This window comes from Panulirus ornatus, chromosome 32 (genome assembly GCF_036320965.1).
Source record: "Panulirus ornatus isolate Po-2019 chromosome 32, ASM3632096v1, whole genome shotgun sequence".
Taxonomy (NCBI): Eukaryota; Metazoa; Arthropoda; class Malacostraca; order Decapoda; family Palinuridae; genus Panulirus; species Panulirus ornatus.
This window is the reverse complement of record NC_092255.1, coordinates 26,680,564-26,703,148: the sequence shown is the minus strand read 5'-3', so window position 1 is coordinate 26,703,148 and position 22,585 is coordinate 26,680,564. Positions and strand designations below refer to the sequence as shown.

The window sequence follows — 22,585 nt, the reverse complement described above, 5'->3', positions numbered from 1 at the left end:
ACCCAGATAATTAATCATGGTTCTCGGAAGCGGGTCCTGCTGGAGCTTTAGCAAGATGAACTGGACGAGCGAGTCACACACGGTGTACCTACTGTAAATAGAATGAAACGTAACTTGTTTTATGGAAAATTTTTCCAAATGTAAGATTGATGCCATTTCAGCTTAAGCATAATTATCTAGTGCCAAGATGATACAAAGTATCGTCAAGTTACACCCACCCCTGGATGAGGGATGCTTCCAGTCAGCGTTGCTAATCAAAAGTTTGCCATCTCTGGTCGGACTGACCCTTCACCATCATATCCCACAGTCATACCCCTCAATTCAACTCTCCATGCCCTCCCGACATCTGCATTATCTCTCTGTGTTCAATGTTGTTTTTCCACTCACTCTGCCAGCAGCCAGTCTTCCTTCTTTACACGTTTAAACACTTCCTGAAAATTTCATGCCCATCACCCTTCTTTACTATTGATAAAACCACAGCAAATGACAAAGTATCATCGAAAAAACTATTTGATTTTTCCTGAGTTGAGTCATTTTTTGATAAACAAACTGGTCGATGAGTTGTGAGGAATGGAGTTTTGGACTAAGCTGTGTATATGCGCGTTTATAAACAAAAGACATCTGCTCCTGCTCTCAGTGGGCGTGGTAAAATATACACAACGTATGTACATCCTGCAGCTGCTTCACTACCCACCCAAGTCAGGTGGCCTTCGTCCTCAAGAACATACAGCTTGTGATAGCATTTGTTTCCAGTACATACCTTTCCCGCTTTAGCGAAGTAGCATGAAGTACAGTAGCATAATGGCTTCATCTATACAGATCAAACTTCTGTTATACAAACTGTACTGTAATCAGAAACTACCATCCACAACCAATCCCCATTGGGATACTCGATCTATGCGTGCAATAACCAGTATTTTTTGAAAGCTACGGCATTTCTCGATGGAGAATTTCCCTATTCTGTCAGTATGTCTGTATTGTCTGTTGTCGATGATTCTGAATACATCAGTAGATCTTATGATGTCAAAACTTTGCTCTTTTTTTCAGTGAACCTTTTTAAGTCCTGTTTATGTCGTTGTATTGTTTCCATAATTCTTTCTGGTGCCAGAGTATCTATGTCGTCAACGTATCAACGCTCTCAGCGTACCTCAGTTATCCTCCTGAGCTCGTCGATCCAACTCTTGAGTATGATGACCTGGCCATTGACCTCACCCTCAACGGTCAGGTTAAAGGTCAAGCCATCATACTTGGAGTCGTACCATAATAGTCAAGAAGTATATCCGCCAGACCATAAGCAATCTTATCCGAAAATGTATCAATACTTTGCCACTACATAAACCTACGTACATAACCTTACATAACGTGTGGATATATCACCGTTCAGAGGTCGGCACACTAAACTGCGATGTTGCCACACTAAACGATAACTTATCAAGAAAATAATGCTTTTGTAATGCCTAATATGTATCAAATACCTCATTGAACCATGCAAATTATAGATAAAATTCTGTGTTCCCCTTACAGCACTAAGATTTTCATTATTATTATTTCATTTGTTATTAGTATTATTATTTCTGTTGTATTCGTAGGCATCTCTAGGCATACTGTATAACTTATCTGTAACAACAAATACTTTCATATAGTTTCCCTGATGATGCACTGAGATTTCGCTTTACATTGAAGTACTGGTGTCGAGCAGTAATAAAACATGATAACATAAACTTCAATTTGAGAGTGAAATGGTGTTTCCTTTGATTTAAAAAGTGCAATAAAATATCTCATTAGTGAAGACACATCGTTATATAGACATGCTTCGCAAGTGTCATTCGTACGTAGAAATGATATAACAAATAAAAGAATTAAAGGAATATAATTTTCTTTGAAATATGGTCAATCAACTTCTGTTTCTAAAAGCATAAGTATCGGCGTTTAGATGACTCCCTCATGACGTTCTAAATGACAGGTCTGTAAAGAGGTACACCAAAACCACTCCTGGGATATATACACTGCTGAGCCTTATGTTTACCCACAACAACTGTAATACAATCATGGAGGCTAGACATCGAGGTCATGCGAAAATGACCTATTGTCGGGCAACGGATGTGATGGAAGCGAATTAGGTGGTGAAGCCAGCCTATGACCGTGGGAGAGGAGGGTATTCTGAAGTGGTCCAGTGCTGCAGACCAACCTCAGGACATACTGAAAGAAAATGACAACAACGGTCAGGTATGTCAGCTAGGTTGCAGTACTATTATAACTGATTTTGCACATCTAAACACTCGAAAACATGTACGTAATGATATGTGGGAGTCTAGAAGATTAGCGTGAGTCACCCCAGAAACACAAATCATTAGAGGAAGTTTGTTGACAAACTTAGGCGGTTCAACTATGCGAAGCTCGTCTTGCTAGATGTGATGAAGTGGGTGTTAGCGATACGCTGAAACGCCCCCTGACTTCGACCGAACCAAATAAAATCTTGAAAAACTGGGATCTACGCATGCGCAAGCCATCAACCACGGAAGGAGTGGAGTGAAGCGGGAGTTCAATACTGTACACTGCATCCACTCAGAGGGAGCCAGGCATGTGGAGGAGGCTTCTGCTGCTATATACTGCATCCCCGCATCATGAAGCTCAAAGTGAGTAGCAAAGTAATGTCTTTCATTTTAATCATGTCGTCTACTGCCACACAACCCCACAGGCTAATCCATCACGACGTATCATAAATCATGTATAAATTCGAAAACTGCGGTACGACGGAACACCACTGCCATCGGCACGCTGTGGCAAACCCTGCGACAGTTAATTCAAAATCATAACGATGATATGAATATTGTGGTATAGAAAGAGAATCTATGTGACTAATATTTTGAAACGAATTACGTATTAAGGATTCATGTGTCTTGGACAAGTCAAAAGAAAATGATAGATCATAGTACTTGTATGTGCAGAGGGGTGCGACCTCTGTATATCTGGCTTACCCAGTATTCTGTTAGGAATCAGGTAAAACCACAGTTGACTAAATCTTATTTCAGTAATTCCCAAGTAGGGTGCAACCTGGGAAGTGGTAACCTCATATTGATTATACGTTAGTTCCTCAACGAAACTCAGCTGTCCCTGGTGCTTATTTTGCAAATGTTATCCATGACCACTTCCTTTGAGATAGATCTTACGACCAACCAAGCCAAGATTTGCAGCATGATTTCGTAAATGATCATCAGTTTCTAACCTTACAATTACTATTCTTAAGTACTTTTTTGGTGTCTAAAACGCGTGACTTTAGTGAACACTAGGAGGTCCTATTGGACAATCGCTCGTGACAGAAGACCAGAATCGTCAAGTGAGCCTCAAAGAGAAGGGTTGAACGTGCAGTTAGAGTTAGTTTGATCTTATGATTACCTTGAACACCTGAAGGTATTATTTTTTCCAGCAGTTTTTATAGCTTGACGCTGACGGCCTTTTATGACCCTAGCGTTCGATAGGCCAACCAGCAAGCCCCTAAAGTGAGTCATGTATTTTGTGTATGGTGGTTTTTACGTCGATTTTTTGCCGTTATTTACTTGAGTATGAACCATGAACCAGAAAATTTGTTTGATATTCTGTATGATACGGAAACCTAGTACAAGTGAGGTATCAAATGAGAATTAATCTACTACCAGTTCTTTTTCCTATTACTGCACCAGCAATGTTGCTTCATACAGTATGCTCAGTGACCTTTGCCATTTCTAAATCTCGTAGCACCACTGAAATATTCCGACGCTCGTGACGGACAATACATGTTTGATGCAACAATACGGAAAAATCCATTCTTTGATATAAAGTGAGGAATATTTCTTGATATAAGTGCAGTACTTGTGGAAGTACCACATTATCATTTTGTCATATGTGAATGAAAGAAGAATTTAGTGAGATAGTGACAAATAAGTTTACCAACGATAGGTTTGTTTACTCATGAAAACAGACAATGTTGGCTATGATATTTTGACAACATAATATTGCCTTCTACTAACCCATACCTTTTGCAGGTATTATGGATCATCGCAGAATTGGTATCAATGTCCTTAGCAGTACCCATCTTCAGTCCTGTTATTGGCAATGGTACCCTTGATCAAACTAACAGAGTCAAACGGTGTCGCAGATATACTTCAGCAGATTACAGGGGTTACTACAACCACCAGTGCTATTATCCATATCATTACAACTGCTATAACCCGTGCATGAATTGGCCTATTACAGCACAACCACCCACGGTGACCAGGCCTCCATATATTCCAGTATGGCCCACAAGACCCCCACGTCCACCAATAGACCCAACACCCCCTGCAACCAGACCTCCATATACTCCAATATGGCCTACAGTGCCCCCACGTCCACCAATAGACCCAACACCCCCTGCAACCAGACCTCCATATACTCCAATATGGCCTACAAGACCTCCACGTCCACCAATAGACCCAACACCCCCTGCAACCAGACCTCCATATACTCCAATATGGCCTACAGTTCCCCCACGTCCACCAATAGACCCAACACCCCCTGCAACCAGACCTCCATATACTCCAATATGGCCTACAAGACCTCCACGTCCACCAATAGACCCAACACCCCCTGCAACCAGACCTCCATATACTCCAATATGGCCTACAGTGCCCCCACGTCCACCAATAGACCCAACACCCCCTGCAACCAGACCTCCATATACTCCAATATGGCCTACAAGACCTCCACGTCCACCAATAGACCCAACACCCCCTGCAACCAGACCTCCATATACTCCAATATGGCCTACAGTGCCCCCACGTCCACCGATAGACCCTACACCCCCTGCAACCAGACCTCCATATACTCCAGTATGGCCTACAAGACCCCCACGTCCACCAATAGACCCAACACCCCCTGCAACCAGACCTCCATATACTCCAATATGGCCTACACGACCCCCACGTCCACCAATAGACCCAACACCCCCTGCAACCAGACCTCCATATACTCCAATATGGCCTACACGACCCCCACGTCCACCGATAGACCCTACACCCCCTGCAACCAGACCTCCATATACTCCAGTATGGCCTACAAGACCCCCACGTCCACCAATAGACCCAACACCCCCTGCAACCAGACCTCCATATACTCCAGTATGGCCTACAAGACCCCCACGTCCACCAATAGACCCAACACCCCCTGCAACCAGACCTCCATATACTCCAATATGGCCTACAGTGCCCCCACGTCCACCAACAGACCCAACACCCCCGCAGCCAACGTTTCCCCCAGTAACGAGCGCTTACATCAGACAAAGGTAAGTAGTTATTGTTAATAATTAGAAATAGAGAATTTTTTTTTTATTTTAGATTATCGAAAGCGAAGCATGCTCCGCTCATGTGGATAAGGTCCATGTATTCGTTTGATATTCGCAACAGTTGGCAGTTGGTATAGTTTCGCCAGTTTGGTTGCATTTCCAAGCTGCTTTGTAGAAAACATAACCAAGTAATGGGTTTAGCATGATACAGGCACACTTCCAAGAAATTGGGTAGTTAACTACAACAACTAACGAAACATGAGTTTGTAATCATGATGAGGTGGGTCGGCTTCTAGGTAAGAATGTGCGTTGAATGGTTGTTGACCGTTTGGTGGACTACTGGTAAGGCCTTGATATCTTTCATTACCAAGAACACAGTTGAATCCCACTTGTACTGCGTTAACCGATGAAGACAATCATCTCTTTTTTTAATAGAATCTGAACATGAATCTTCCGTAGCAACGAAAGATGCAGTGGTTTGTATGATCATTTACCTTTTCAGTGTATTGGGCTGACACTTGTCTCAGTTATTCCTTCCAAAACCGACGATTTTTCTTTCAAACACTGTCAACAAAATATAAACATTTCCAACAATTGTCATGAAATGTGCATCATGTATCGAGACATTCATGCATAGTATATATCAGTGCCAACTTTTATCGGATTACAGGAAATGAACATCTTGCGAAAGTGGTTTCTGAAATCCTAATAAATGCATTTTGATTTAAGATATATGTAGATATGTGGCAATGGTTGATCAAAAACTGTAAAACCTAAAACAGAGACCAAAGAAAAGTGGCTTAGATAGGAGTGATTAAACTGCAATGGTGAATGTTTCAAGAAAATATTCATCAAATGAAATCATCAGTTTGTGATTAGGGAGGAAGGTTTGGTCTATAAACGGCCATAAAAGCTTACTGAGGGATGTATAGTGTGGGAGAAGGAAATAGTATTAAACAAGACTCGTTGGTAGCGGTAGGACAATGGCAGGAACAGTACTTTCAAGATATAAATTTTTATACTTATACTTTAACGTATGGTAATGATCCTGGTTAATGAGAACTAGTTATTGATTACACTTAGATCCGTCAACATATATCAAACTTACTGAAACATATCTTTGTAAGTCTTTGTAAATGTGTAGCATGTAACGAGCGTTTATAGAATGATGAGCTTGATTCATCTTGTCGAGACATTAACACAGAGCTAAAAAGCCTACTTCTCTCTTTACAGGTGCAGCATAATGTGTGAGAGCAATGAAACAATATTCCGCTGCTGCGAACATTGTAAGTCAAATTCAATATTTCATATTTCTTGGAAATCTTGAATAATAACATTGTAATAAGCAGGCTTTGCTCTTTTCCAAGATAAAGCAAGGCAATTAATATCTCGATAACAGTTAGCTGCAACTTGTCACAGGAAAATTTTTTCTACTGGCTAACGTGATGGGACAACGCTGAAAACAAAAGTACTTCCATAGTTTCTGGTAACTCAGCAAACTCAGTCATGACAAAGACACCACACTTAGCAAGGCTTGAATTTTCCGTGAGTAAAATTGGACTTTCATGATCTATAACAATTTCTACAGATGACAAAACTTGATGTATTGTTTCTTGTAGACACTGCAACAGATAAATGATTCAGCGACTTAAGTATGACGGAAACTGAAGGTAAAGTGGTGTATATTAATTTTTGATATGATAGTCCTCGTCTTCATATCTTCCTCTTATAATCTAGTTACATAAGACATTGACCTCAATGACCAGGAATCAACATTTAAAAGATCTTCCTCCACATCATAACCTAATGTATATAGTATTGTATAATGTATAAAGTATTGTATAATCATCTTCACGTATAATGCACATATACAAGACAATTTGGTGCATAAATTTTACTGTCCCTTGTGTCTGTCTCGTAAGCAGCCTCACCAGCCTCTGGCCGAAAGGGAGGTGAATGTCCGGCTCAAGTATCGACGTGCCCAGAGCAACCCAACAACAGCAACCTTCATTCACATAAGGTAAGACATACACCAGAATCTTTATTCTGGTCTCAATGAACATTACCTCATTCTGAAGTACATGAATATATATCGTGGTCTGGTATTACGGGATGAGTATGTAGACGTTAGAAACATGCATCGCTGATGGTTTCCCCGATATACGCAACATACTGGGGCTTGCTGTGCGGGCGGAGATACGTGCATCAGTCATTTTGAAGCCATAGAAGACATTGACGCCACCAGTGTGGAAACACTTATTGTAAAATAATAATGATGATGATGGTGATAATGATAATAATGATAATGATCATAATAATGATGATAATAGCTTTCCATTGTAAAATAATAATAATGATGATGGTGATAATGATAATGAAAATGATCATATTAATGATAATAGCTTTTCTTGATTTAACGTCACTCTAGACTACAGAGTTCCAACGCTACAATCTACTGTTTTTATATATTGCAGTCATTGTGTTAGTATGTTATGACATTACGAGGCTGAGGATGTCTTTCAACAGTTTTGTAAGATTGACAACCAGTGCGAAGAAGGCGAGGGATGTTGCTACGACCGTTGCCTCGAGGATTACGTGTGTGCTACGCTCAGCGCCCCTCACCAACACCGCCAGTCACCACAGGAGTTACACTCAAATTACGACCCATATGCAGAACCACAGGCACACCATCAACCCCGGCCACCAGCATCACAACCCCAGCCACAGACACAACCTCCTGGTCTCAACGAAAGGTCCGCGGTATCAGTTGCACACAAGAACACAGCAGAGGTAATAGTACTTGGATTACGAATTTCCTTCATGGATTAACCTGAAGGGAAATTGCTTATATAAATTTTACTTGCCCTCTTCCCCTGTAGGTGAAAAAAATAAGAATCATTATAACGGCTGTTCATTAGAAATAAATTTCAAGATCGTCTGGGTAAGCGAGGTTAGCTGGAGTTTGAATTCACCATAAAACCAGGCTACCTAAGGTTGCTCCTCAGCAGGTGTGACTCACGCTTAATAATATGAATATTTACGTCTATATAGTTTAATGTGGTCAGTAATCTAGATAAACACCGACGTTATGAGGTAACCAAATAGCTTTCAGTAATTATTGGTAGGTCAAGGCTATATTGATATATATATTTTTTTTTTTTTTTTTTTTTTTATACTTTGTCGCTGTCTCCCGCGTTTGCGAGGTAGCGCAAGGAAACAGACGAAAGAAATGGCCCCCCCCCCCCATACACATGTACATACACACGTCCACACACGCAAATATACATACCTACACAGCTTTCCATGGTTTACCCCAGACGCTTCACATGCCTTGATTCAATCCACTGACAGCACGTCAACCCCTGTATACCACATGACTCCAATTCACTCTATTCCTTGCCCTCCTTTCACCCTCCTGCATGTTCAGGCCCCGATCACACAAAATCTTTTTCACTCCATCTTTCCACCTCCAATTTGGTCTCCCTCTTCTCCTCGTTCCCTCCACCTCCGACACATATATCCTCTTGGTCAATCTCTCCTCACTCATTCTCTCCATGTGCCCAAACCATTTCAAAACACCCTCTTCTGCTCTCTCAACCACGCTCTTTTTATTTCCACACATCTCTCTTACCCTTACGTTACTTACTCGATCAAACCACCTCACACCACACATTGTCCTCAAACATCTCATTTCCAGCACATCCATCCTCCTGCGCACATCTCTATCCATAGCCCACGCCTCGCAACCATACAACATTGTTGGAACCACTATTCCCTCAAACATACCCATTTTCGCTTTCCGAGATAATGTTCTCGACTTCCACACATTTTTCAAGGCTCCCAAAATTTTCGCCCCCTCCCCCACCCTATGATCCACTTCCGCTTCCATGGTTCCATCCGCTGACAGATCCACTCCCAGATATCTAAAACACTTCACTTCCTCCAGTTTTTCTCCATTCAAACTCACCTCCCAATTGACTTGACCCTCACCCCTACTGTACCTAATAACCTTGCTCTTATTCACATTTACTCTCAACTTTCTTCTTCCACACACTTTACCAAACTCAGTCACCAGCTTCTGCAGTTTCTCACATGAATCAGCCACCAGCGCTGTATCATCAGCGAACAACAACTGACTCACTTCCCAAGCTCTCTCATCCCCAACAGACTTCATACTTGCCCCTCTTTCCAGGACTCTTGCATTTACCTCCCTTACAACCCCATCCATAAACAAATTAAACAACCATGGAGACATCACACACCCCTGCCGCAAACCTACATTCACTGAGAACCAATCACTTTCCTCTCTTCCTACACGTACACATGCCTTACATCCTCGATAAAAACTTTTCACTGCTTCTAACAACTTGCCTCCCACACCATATATTCTTAATACCTTCCACAGAGCATCTCTATCAACTCTATCATATGCCTTCTCCAGATCCATAAATGCTACATACAAATCCATTTGCTTTTCTAAGTATTTCTCACATACATTCTTCAAAGCAAACACCTGATCCACACATCCTCTACCACTTCTGAAACCGCACTGCTCTTCCCCAATATATATATATATATATATATATATATATATATATATATATATATATATATATATATATATATATATATATATCTTGTGCCGTCTGTTGTAATGATAATATCCTTGACCCCCAAAAGATAGTTTATGCCTTTTTTATATACTTTGGTAATGCTATGCCTTAAATGGTTTCGGTAAGATACAGTTTGTCGGCTGTATCCAGAAGGGTTTTGTTTATATGATTAATAAAATTTGGCAGCAAGCTGTGACAACCATACAAGTGCTGGGGCCGTGGGACGACCCAAGAAACTTTAAGTTCCTGAAAGAAGAGCTCTTGCCTCTGGTGAAACATTTCAGTCGCTACGTCAGTGTTCAGCTGCTGCCTGACGTCCCTCAGGTAAGTGTACAGCAACTGTTGTTGGTATTATACACCCTAGGTTAGTGCTGCCACTTCACACACCCAAGGGTAATGTGCTGTTGCTTCTACCTGACTGCCAGATCAGTGTGACGAAGCTACTCCTCACCTCCCGCTGAAACTCCAGCCTTTGCAAGATAATGACCCCCTGTTAACGTACTGTACATACCTCCCACAATTCAAGGAGCCCCCAATTTCCTTTCTCGTACATAATCCTGAAACCCATTTCACTCAATGCGTTATCCATCAGAGGCAAAAGCTCAGTTATTCACAAGGACTTACCCACTTTAGTAAAGGAGTTATCTTGTAAATCATGGGGGCTACCCAGTGTAAAGGTCAACTGCTTCAATTAGGTTTCCCTTATATTGACAGTCAGGACGTTAAGTCAGTCCTTATTCTGTTAAGAGTTTTCTATTGTCACTCAGGGGATTATTTATGTCATGAGGTTAAGCCATTTAAATCCGTGGTGTTAATTATCTCATAAAGTTATCCATATATATGAAGAGTAAACTGAACTCCAGCCCATATGAACCACTCAACACCGACATTCATATCTCGACGAGCAGAGAGCGTCACGGAAGAGTGTGGAGCTGGTGATGTGTGGTAGCCGTCACGTGACCGGTCAACAGGACCAGGTGACTTTCGCCCTCTGCCTCACCACTGTTGGCCAGGGATCATCACCTCACACCACTTCCCTCATGTCCCAAGCCAAAAAGGTAAGCCCATGTTCTCGCCTGTCTTTGTTTTGAAACTTGTAGTCTGAAAAAAAATAACGTATATTTTCAACCATTAGCATGTACTGCTAATGGTTGAATGATAGTCAGTAAGCTCAAATGATAAAAGGAGGCCTGACCTAATGACTTCTCATAGGATTACTGATATGTCATCCTCACATGAAGGTTAATATCATAAGATTTCAGTCAGCTCTTCAGAACATTTGTTGATGCCGGAGTTACATCGTACAAACATGGTTTTGAAAAATGGCTTTGAAGGAACGCAGACTACGATGGCTGATCCTCTTGAGAGAATGAGCCAAATAGACAGTTTGTATAAGACACAATATATATATATGTATATATATATATATATATATATATATATATATATATATATATATATATATATATATATTGTGTCATACAATGTAAGATGATCTAACGTGTAGTTTACAATCTAGTGTGCCAGACAGCAACGACAAAGATGGAAACCATTGCGTACCTGTGTCAGTTCAGGAGAGGGCCGCCAACTGCTGAAGAAGGCCCAGCGGCGCCGCAAGCAACTGCTGCAGACGGCTACACGTAAGCAGGCTACAAGAGAAGACAGCATAGCGCCTGTAGTAGCTGTTGATGGGGTGAGTAGTGTCATGAGGGCGCCGGGACTTGGAGCACGGTATGTGTACATATCTTTCCATAACTGATCTTTGAGTAATTATATCATCTTAAGCCTCATCATCCAGTGATTCAGTAGACACATGAATCGGCTGTTGCCCTTGATATATCCTTGATGTTTATCGTTCCAATTGTTTATATTATTTCCTTATCAGGTTTCTAGGATTCGAGTAATCTCTGTAGTGTATTATCATGATAACATCAGGAATTGCTCATGTTGATGTGTTATAGGTAGTGGTGGAGGGCGAAGCTTCCTCGACTCCTGGATGGTTGGCCAGGCTAACGGTGTGCAGCCGCCTGGGGGAGACGCCGGAGGTGGCTTCCATGTGTCCACACGCACCTGGGACTGCACGCTAGACTCCCACAGTGGTGGGAGCATACTGGATGGATTTATTACAGCGTCCAAATCGTTATTACTGCTGGACTTTATAAGCATGCTGTAATCATTTATTGATTAATCACATTACTGAATACATATCGTTTATTGAAAGAGATTAACCAATAACTTTATTCAAACTTTAATGGTATAGACTTTGCAGTCTGCGTCGTGGAATGTCTCCGTTTCGCATTCCCATCAGGAAATAAACAAAAAATGGAGCTTCGAGCGAGGAGTGTGACGTGTGCTGTTTGGCGGCTAAGACTTCTGTCCCGGCCGGGGACTTTCACCTCTTCTGGGGACTCTCTTCCGAAAGGGCCCGGGGTGCTTTCACATCTTGCAAATAGTTTATTGATAGTAGAATAGAACATGGAATTAAAACAAACTGAACGTCATTTGGTGAAGGGACGGTCAGAGGTCCTGATAAACCATTGCCCATACATTCAATGGACCTGGACGTGGTGTCCAGATAGAAATGGTCCTCAACAATGTTCTATCCTGCGGTACTCGTTACAACCTTCAGTAGTATGTTGTTTCCCTGGTGACTGATGTGTTTTTATAATGAGGTATTCGTGTGCATTTACCACAGTAAATATCAATACAGCAGTTTTAGATATCTTGATCGGTAGGAGTTTAAATCTTGCCCAATATTACCTTAAATGAGATCGCTGTGTAAAAGGTAGTATGATAGATATATCGTGTCTGCTGTTGGTGCAGATAAGACCAGACGCTGTGTGGTGTCCACCTGGTCGGTTCGTATGGTCCACCGATTCTGATCTCTTGGCACAGCGCACGTCTTTATAAAATCAACAGCTTATTATTGAATTCACCTTCGTGGAAAGCTTTGTCTTTCATGAGCAATGAATGGTTCATGCTTGTAGAGTCCAAAATATGATGTTCTAATGAACGGTTCTTCCATCACAAATGTCACCAATATTTTTGTACTTTTTTGCCTAATGTTTTGAATAAAATTTTAGAGTATGTGAGTCTTTTATTATTGTCTAATATGGGGCGCTACTGATACACTCCTATCCAGTTCCCTATAGGAATTCTTGCTCCATCCTCTGGTGTGCTAATTGTTCCTCAGGTTACATAATGATTACTGATAACAGTAATTCACAATTTACTGAATTAACTACAGTGAAAGTCTGTAAACATGCAGAGGAATTGCACTAATATAGACAGGCTATGGAAACAGAGGGAGGTAGATAGACACTTCATGGACGCTGGAATAACAGGTCACTGATGATGTTTACATTGGTGAGAGTGACGCTGTACTCGCAACGGCCTCTGCCAGCTGCGCTGGGTTCCAGCCAGTTGTGGTGCCAAACTGCAACCTGACAGTTATAGATCTTTGGTAGCAATATGTGACGGTGGTGCAAAAACCCCGCTTTCCGAAGAGATGTTTGAAGAGCTGTTGGTGAGAGAGTGTCGGGAGGATGGGTATGTTGATCACCTTTTGAGCGGTAGTGTAAGAGGAGCCGAGGATATGCAGTAAGAAGGACCAGGTGGGGTAGACGTGAGAGAGAAGAGAGCTGTGTAGATGTTTTTGAGTTCAGGCGGAGGGAATCAGTGTCAAGTCCACGAAGAATACGAAGACGACAGCGGCAAGATGTTATGAAGGTGCCAACGTGATTCTTCCAGGATAATGTATCGTCCACATTGACACCAAGAAATTTGGTGGACTTAACCTGGAAGGATGTAGGTCAGGACTAACAAATGCTGACGCAGGACCTGGGAAAAGGGTAGCCTATGTTCCCTGGGAGATGTGGTCAGGCTGCTCGCGGAACAAGAAACAGCAACAAATGATAATCGCTGTTATGTTTATGTTTATCACTACTTACATTTTCTCTTACTTTAATGATATTTTCAAATTTATTTTCTCGTCTTCACGACCCCAGGCATTTGGTCCTGGTATCTCCTTGCTCTCGGTGGGCCTGTTTAGACATTAAGGGTGGGACAGTGTGGAGTGGAGACAGGCATGAATGATGTGCGCTGCTACGTTGTAAGTGCCTGATTCTTGGAATCATTCATATCAGCAACTTTCATACATAATTCAACATGCAATGATGTGATCATGATTCAACATGCATTGATGTGATTATAATTCAATATACATTGATGTGATTATAATTTAACATACATTGATGTTATTATAATTCAACATACATTGATGTTATTATAATTCAACATACATTGATGTTATTATAATTCAACATACATTGATGTGATTATAATTATTTCCTATCCCTGATGGGATTCCTCTGGGCTCATTATGTGTTCTTGTTCTAGTGTTATGTGTACCTTCCTGTCCCCCTTGACCTCACACAATGCGAATCTCCATACCACACAAGTCTCGTAAAGTTTCATTTGCCTTTGCATTTGATACATTTAGTAACAGACTATATGCATGCCAGTCTCTGACTGTAACAGACTGTATGCATGGCAGTCAGTGACTGTAACAGACTGTATGCATGCCAGTCAGTGATTGTAACAGACAGTATGCATCCCAATATGTTATGCTGAGCATAAGTATTATCTGTATTCTGGATCTGCAAAACATTCATTTTTGGATGTTGAATGAACAACTGAATATAATTCATTATTTTTTATTACAATGTACATTATAAGTGAAGTAAGTTGATAACTAATGGTTGTCGCGTGTACATCTAGCTGAGGGTAAGACGCGTGAAATGATTCATGACATCGGACGTGTTTCATCTCGTCATGGGACATGTTGGCCTTAGTTGCTGCTTCTCCACCACCCGCAGACGGTGACAGCGCTCACGACCCTCCATGGACACTCCACGACTTTTGCATAGCCTTCGAAGGTCACTAACGAGTAGCACGACACCTGCATGACCTTCCAAGGTCACCACACGACCGTCAGACGGCACGGACGTTCCTAACCTACTTTATAGAATATAGCGAACACCAGTGTAAAGTGAAGTAAGAAGACGTTCTCCCTGGGGATCCAGATGCTCAAACGAAGATATTGGTGGGAGAAGGCGAGAGCTGGCAGGCAACCTTACTAGCGGCCGTTTAGCGCTCGTTGACAGAGGGCCTGGGCCTGGGGCACCTTCCTCAGCCTGGCGCACACCAGCCCGGGGAAACGCGCAATGTCTTCATTCCGTGTGATCACCACCACCTGGAACGATGGCAGTTGTTAGTATTGGTATAAACATGTCATTCTTCGTCTTACTTACTTGATATAAGATCATCAAGTTAGATGCAGCCCGGCCAATGATAATTCTACTTACGCCGTCTAAGGCCACAGTTGGCACCTCTGTAACAGAAGGCGCCAGCTGGTATTGCCGACGTCCGGCCTCCTGGAATAGGCGGTAGCCCTCCAGCCCGACGCCGCACCTGTACAGCGCCTTCATCTTGCTGGGGAAGGACTGGGCGCACTGCCAAGGAGAGGAGGGGGAAGAATAGTTAGTTGGGTGGCGTGTATCATGTTCACAGGAGATTCAGTCTTACTTGTTAGATATTATGTGACTTAAGAGCGTTGGTTGCTGCTGGATGAACCAGAACCTGAGATCTACACGTCATCACTACCAGCCTGTGGTCATGGATGAAGGAGGATGAGCCACGAGTGAGGGACTATCATCGCCACTCAACGCACACATTTGGGAAAGGACAACAAACATTGAACACGATGATGCTATTCTTGCGCAAGACAGTCGTTCTCAGAGGTCGTAAGGTCGTCCTCAAGAATCGTACCATCGTGTCCAAAGGCATAAAGGCACATCATGCTCATTGAAAAAATAAGTTAATAGCGAAATCATTAAGGTATCCAGCACTCTGTAAACGTCTTAACCTTTAACCATGCAGAATTCCGACCAAAGATCTACCACGTGGTTGTCAGAGTTGCAAGTTATATTCTCAGTATTGAGGGAAATTGGAGAGTAATGAAGCAGCTGACCTTGACAGCAGTATAGGTGATGCTGGTGAAGTTGTAGGACTGGAGGAGGTCTGTGTTGGTCATGAGGCAGGAGGTGAAGGCGAGTTGTGCATCCTGAGTGGGCAGGTGTTCCCTAGCGCACGATACCATCCAGTTGCCCAGGCAGTCCCCCAGCCCGAACTGGCACCGGCCCTGTGATGCAAGCACACACACACATGACAGATTACTGGCACTTCGGACCCACACACACACACACACACATGGCAGGTTACTGACCCTCATGATCCACCTTCACATGAATCTTTTTTAATCTAAACGATGTTTGAACCGACATTTGCTCACTTGACGTACATATAAGGTCTATCTATACTGGAGGTATGAGAATATTGGTACATCCGACCAGCGGAAGACTCACGCACGATACCTTTGCGAGGGTTTAGGAAGAAGCTTTGCACTGTATTCAGCTGTTGTTCCTGAATTTATTACAGAAGAAAATCTTCATCGTGTCACAGTAGTTAATACTTTCTTCTGGGTCAGTCATGTCCTCGAGATGGAGGAGGGTAATGCTCCTGTGTAACCTGAATGAAACTGGATCCTGATCTACCAATGAAGATTTTTTATTGTTTTAGAGGTGGAAAAGTGGAGAAGAGAGATGACCTACCTCAGTGACCTTGCCGTAGGGAATGAGTTCAACGTCTAGGTTGTCTTTGAGGTCACGGAAGAAAGGGTAGAGGTGCGTGGTGAGGAACCAGTGTGAGGCCCGGGAGGCTGACGTCATCACCACGCTAACATTCACCTGTAGACACACAACAAATTCAGGTCCTGCCCAGCCCCCATCACACCACACCACAGACAACAGTCTGGGTTCCTCTCGTGTCCCCACCACACTACCACATTCACATTTTCCAGCACTATAACTTTTATTAACTACTCCTTTCCACCTCAGATATACGTTGAGGAAAGTTCCTTAGGTTAGGTTGTATTTATAAGACGTCGTTAACCACTAAGATGGACTACTGCACAGTGACGCTTGAGTCCCTGGTAATATGTGCCACTGTGATGCTGGTAGCGGCCGCTGCACTGCAACGTGACCAGCTAACCCTCCCTCTAGGAAAGACTGGAAGCCAAGCCAGCCTCCTACCAGAGCTGTACACGATTTTATATTAGTTTACCAGTTTCAGTGACACCCCCTTCCCCTTCCCCTCACCTTATGTACATGTGCTGCTGCTGGCGTGGGCGTGGGCGTAGAGGCGACGCAGACTTTGGATCCGTGGCAGCCGTCCTTGCAGCAGGAGGTTCCCACCGGACAGTGACCGTTCATGTAACACTTGCGCTGGAGAAGGACATTTCTCTCAACATTCCGCTGCCTCAGGATTATTATGGTCAGCCAAAATCCAGAAGAATGATGAAGTATGAAACACAAGTGGTGAGTTTGTGGTCTACACTTTCAACATCGTCCAGGACGATCATTTCCTCTGACAAGTTAGGAAGTTAAGGTTAGTGAGGAACTTTGTTTTGTAAAAACGTATAAGCAACAGACTTGAACATCACATGAAGGTTAGCGACCCGGCTTACCTGGGCTCGTCTACGCCTGCGTAAGCCAGCGGCCATGGCAGCGAACGGGCAGGCAGGCGGCATAACGGGACACCCACACTGGCCGTAGATGTCACACCTGCGGTAAGCAGTATGATGTTGTACTACATCCTCCCCTCCACACCCTCTACCTCCAGCCAGGTAACAAGACCAGGTAACTGCAGGAAGAATCAGTACCTACTTGGAAAACGTTCCTATCCTAACCTTGTACACAGTCAGTCTACACTTACCATCGTATCTGCCTGACGCCGCCCTCACTTTACTGTCTTACCATGTTAGGCTTAGTAGTAAACCCTTGAGCTCGACGGTATAACCCTTGGGCAGGACGATACGACCCTTGGATATGATGGGTAGCCTTTGTCTGATCCTACCATAGTGTCCAAGGGTCGCACCGTTCACTGCTAGGTGTTCCGGTAGCCTTGCCCACCTACATGTGACCTCGGCCTTCCTCTCTCTGTTCATTTATGAAATGAGATTGTAACAATGATTTACCCCAGGATACGCCAGTACATGTTACTCTGCAGAGGAAGAGACAATGATCAGAATACATCATCAGCACTACCCACATACTGTCATGGTTATGTTAGGTGTTCAGTGAGCATGAAGATAACATCAGTAATGTTCTGACAACAACAACAAGTGTACACAACACCAGTGAGAGGTACAGCAGTCTTGTGGAACCATCCGTCATGGCTCCTCTCGCACTGGTCACGCTCAGTAAGATATCTCTGCAAAGTTCATGAAAGTTTGATATATTGTATATAGTCAAATTATGAATATAATTTTGAATTCTTTAGTTTACTTATACAGTATAATATACTGTTGAGAGATGTTACAGGACTCCTCCTCTCCGAGGCTACACCCCCAGTGAAAAGTCACCCACCACTGGTGAGACAGTACCACTGGGAGTAGAGGCCCGTGAAAGAACCTCTTAATCCAAGGAATCCATTTTCCTGGTACTTAAAGCCGCGCAGTCTTGAAGCTGCAGTAGTTCCTGGTAATCATAAGTCCTCAGTAACACCAGACCATTTCTTAGAAAAGGGTTCCGGGGAATTATAGATGAATATATTATTGATATTAAGTCTAGATGAGTCATAACTCACGAAAATATCTCTATAACGAGTCATGAGTAACTAATGCTATAAACATGAGGACAATGCGTGACCTTGGTGCGAGAGAGCCAAACGCAAGAGCCGCCCATGCAACGCTATAATACATCGTGACACTGGAACCTGGAGATGATATGATCCATCCTGTGTAACTGTTTTTATTTGTATTATAGAACAAAAATGTCGGAATGATATCGTGATTCAGATGATGCCAGACTCACCAGGTGGACGGTATAGGTGGAATGGGTATCGGCGGTTCGGTGGGTGGGTTTGTGGGAGGCGGAGTGGGCGGCATTGTGGGTGGGTTTGTCAAAGCTGGGCATGTCGGAGGTGGGTTAGTTGGAGCAGGCGTTGTCGGAGGTGGCGTGGGATCCACCGGTGGCACCCAAGTAGGAGGTGGAGTGGGATCTACAGGAGGAAGCTGTAAGCAACACGGGTTGAAGTATGAGGTGGGCGGGTAGCAGCTGGTCTGGCGAGGGCACCTTCTGCGTTGGCCGTAGATCCTGGCGCTGATGCCGTGCTGGAGGCGCGGGGAACCTGACGACACGCACAGCGGCACCACCAGCAGCGCCAAGACTGCCTGAGGAAGAAGTAATTTGATCATAGTGGGTGAATAGAATCTCTTGAGCGTGACGTCTTAACGCCTCGGGTACGACAACTTAACGCCTTAAATACAATGATTTAATCCCTTTAAGTACGAAAACTTGACGACTTCACTCCTTGAATGCCTCTGAATACTATTGCAAAGCTCATGATTACCATCAAAGAGTTAAGGATGAAGCGGTCGTGTTCAAAGAGGTAAGTCGTCTTACTCAAGAGGGTCACAATAGGGGTGGTCGACGAAGACGACACAAGGACCTGTCGCCAGGCAGGGGTGGGCTGAGGCTCTGGGGGTTCCCCCTGCGTCTGTCCGTCAATCTGTACGTACGTATCAGGTACACTTGAATATATTCTCATGCTTTTTTCTTGGGCACTAGTTGGAAACTACACAATACAGGAACGAGAGACATTAGGTGAAAATATTACTCTTCATAACGCTAAGGTGACGCTAAAACAAAATATAGTGTACGTTAGTGGACACTGTCTCGTTGCAGTACAGTTGTCAGGCAGAATATGGTACATGCATTACCTCCAGTACTGTATATGGTCAGACTGTAACCTTCACACACAAGGCCTTGTGATACGCACATGATAATCTCTCTCTCTCTCTCTCTCTCTCTCTCTCTCTCTCTCTCTCTCTCTCTCTCTCTCTCTCTCTCTCTCTCTCTCTCTCTCTCTCTCTCTCTCTGCCCTTACTGTTACATTTGGTATAGTATAAAGGAAAAAACTGACTACATGTTGTGTGCCCTGCCCCCTCTTTCTTGTGTGCCTATCATAATCAAAAGTTGGTCAATATTTGAAATAATGTCAACTCACTAAAGGAGCCATGGTGAAGATGTGGGCGTGGTCAGGGAGATAGGCGTGCTCCTCAGGTAGGCGTGGTTATGCACCATGCAGTGCAACAATGCCTTCGCAACCTTATGTCAACCCCCATCAAACCCTGCCTTTATAACCTCCCATATTCTATGGCCAGTATCCTGGTGCGCATGCGTGCCGCCCTCGATCGTCTTGCTGGCCAATAGCATGAAGTGTGGTGTGGACACGGCTCTGGATGTTTAATTCTCATGTTTGTACTTGATTGACCAAACTCAGGTGACGGTCGCGCGGCCATCTGGGGTAGCTACCCAGAACACCACCTCATGATAAGGAAGACCATCCCGTGCTGGAGAACACCACCTCATGATAAGGAAGACCATCCCGTGCTGGAGAACACCACCTCATGATAAGGAAGACCACCCCGTGCTGGAGAACACCACCTCATGATAAGGAAGACCACCCCGTGCTGGAGAACCCCACCTCATGATAAGGAAGACCATCCCGTGCTGGAGAACACCACCACATGATAAGGAAGACCACCCCGTGCTGGAGAACACCACCTCATAATAAGGAAGACCATCCCGTGCTGGAGAACACCACCTCATGATAAGGAAGACCACCCCGTGCTGGAGAACACCACCTCATGATAAGGAAGACCATCCCGTGCTGGAGAACACCACCTCATGATAAGGAAGACCATCCCGTGCTGGAGAACACCACCTCATGATAAGGAAGACCATCCCGTGCTGGAGAACACCACCTCATGATAAGGAAGACCACCCCGTGCTGGAGAACACCACCTAGTTATGAGGTTTACAACCTTTACGTTGAGGTACAGAACCTCATGATAAGGAATACAATTTCTTTATAAGGGACAGAACCCGGCGATAAGGAGCATTACATTGTGATAAGGAGTACAACACCGTAATAATAAGCAATATGACCTGTGAGAAGGAATACGACGTGATATTACTGAATTTTGATTCATCTCTTCAGTATAACGTTGTGGCTGGAGCGTCCATGTCTGGGCGGCTGGGGTTTGCTGTGATCAGGTCTCCCACAGTGTGGGCTGGCCAGTCGCCCCAACAGACGGTGTGCTCAGCTGCTCCTCGCCGCCTGGTTTGTTGACGTAAGCAGCTCCCACACTAACATGGTTCGGTATGTTTACCATTAACATGTCACGGCGGCCGCCCTGGGCTGGCCAGGCAAGACCTTGAGGACGGGCCGGCCCCTGTGGGAACACACTCCTCCTGGGTGGTCGCTCCACCTTCCAGACACGGCAGTCAGGGGCCTGGTGGCCTCACTCAGGCCACACTGCCATGTGTCGCACCACATGTGTCCTGGAATCAGTTAACGTCACACAGAACGTAAAGCCCAATTGTAAGAGAGAGGAACTCACCCCACCCCCAAAGATAATCAGGAACCCCCCGAAAAAAAAAATGTATTTCGTAAAATGTAATAATGTTCTTCATTCATACAAGCTGTGTCATTCATTACATCATCATTTTATTACGTTTTTGGTGGAAGATTTGCATCTCTGGAACCGGACCCTCAGCTGCGACATAGATTTCAGTGTTAACAAGAGACGTCCTCCCTATGTTTCAGCTTTGACTGAGTACACAGACGTGGGTGTCCGGGAAGAATCAAGACAGATAGAAAGTTATAGAATCCATTACTTTATGGCACTTGTAACCATCTTGTATATTGTTGTAACAAGTAAAACTTATAACCTTGTTGTAATACTTATAGAGGCTGTCTGCTTACTCAGGATGATAGTGCCTGTCTCTGCCCAGAATGATAGAGGCTGTCTGCTTACTCAGGATGATAGTGGCTGTCTCTGCCCAGAATGATAGAGGCTGTCTGCTTACTCAGGATGATAGTGGCTGTCTCTGCCCAGAATGATAGAGGCTGTCTGCTTACTCAGGATTGATAAAGGCTGTCTGTTTGCCCAGGATGATAGCAGCTCAGTGCTTGCTAAATATGATAACAGGAGAGAAGATTGTCGGGTAGTTTTGGTGTGTGGAGGAATCTTTATGTAAGTGTTGTGGTGAGACGTGATGACCTGACCTGGCTGGCTGTGGGAAGGGTCAGCTGACGAGCGGACGGTTGCCCTCTGCCAGCACAGAACACCAGAGAAGGTTGATGAGGACACACACACCAGGAGGGGGTGGGGGTTACGTCGTACCCGAGCCCGGGGGTCCAAAATGGGGGGCCCGGGAATTTCCTTGGATCTCAGATAATGAAGAAAATCTACAGAGCGAAGGCTCCAATTCCACCCGTCTGTCATCTTCCATACTCTTTCTGGCCTTACAGCTCATGGCATAAAACCGTAGTGGATAAAAACAGGATGACTGATGGAGAAATGAAGGAGACCCGAAAGAAACTTTGTAACCCCTGGTAAAATTCCTCTCAGGGGCCCTGTGAGAGAGAGAGAGAGAGAGAGAGAGAGAGAGAGAGAGAGAGAGAGAGAGAGAGAGAGAGAGAGAGAGAGAGAGAGAGAGAGAGCAAAAGGATTCATAAGCAGTGCAGAAAATGCTGCTCGTGG

General features: G+C 44.0%; 2 protein-coding genes across 3 annotated transcripts; one reads left to right on the top strand and one right to left on the bottom strand.

The window, feature by feature from the left end:
* Nucleotides 1-2,498: 2,498 nt before the first annotated feature.
* LOC139759220 (uncharacterized) lies at nucleotides 2,499-13,004 on the top strand. Of its 2 annotated transcripts, none has more exons than XM_071681305.1 (9): nucleotides 2,499-2,636; nucleotides 4,023-5,299; nucleotides 6,533-6,585; nucleotides 7,222-7,319; nucleotides 7,826-8,089; nucleotides 10,099-10,236; nucleotides 10,821-10,970; nucleotides 11,432-11,605; nucleotides 11,874-12,137. In XM_071681305.1, exons 1-9 carry the CDS (start codon nucleotides 2,625-2,627, stop codon nucleotides 11,997-11,999), a joined length of 2,292 nt encoding a protein of 763 aa, XP_071537406.1. In that variant the 5' UTR covers nucleotides 2,499-2,624; the 3' UTR covers nucleotides 12,000-12,137. The 2 variants fall into 2 exon arrangements, with proteins under 2 accessions (XP_071537406.1, XP_071537405.1); XM_071681304.1 differs by having other exon boundaries at nucleotides 2,524-2,636; nucleotides 7,225-7,319; nucleotides 11,874-13,004.
* A 1,607-nt stretch (nucleotides 13,005-14,611) lies between these two features.
* Nucleotides 14,612-20,156, bottom strand: LOC139759351 (uncharacterized). The gene is made up of 8 exons (XM_071681476.1): nucleotides 20,041-20,156; nucleotides 18,846-19,204; nucleotides 17,498-17,594; nucleotides 17,130-17,255; nucleotides 16,584-16,718; nucleotides 15,944-16,114; nucleotides 15,279-15,425; nucleotides 14,612-15,166 (listed from the first exon to the last, which is right to left on the bottom strand). Exons 1-8 carry the CDS (start codon nucleotides 20,050-20,052, stop codon nucleotides 15,050-15,052), a joined length of 1,164 nt encoding a protein of 387 aa, XP_071537577.1. The 5' UTR covers nucleotides 20,053-20,156; the 3' UTR covers nucleotides 14,612-15,049.
* Nucleotides 20,157-22,585: the final 2,429 nt, after the last annotated feature.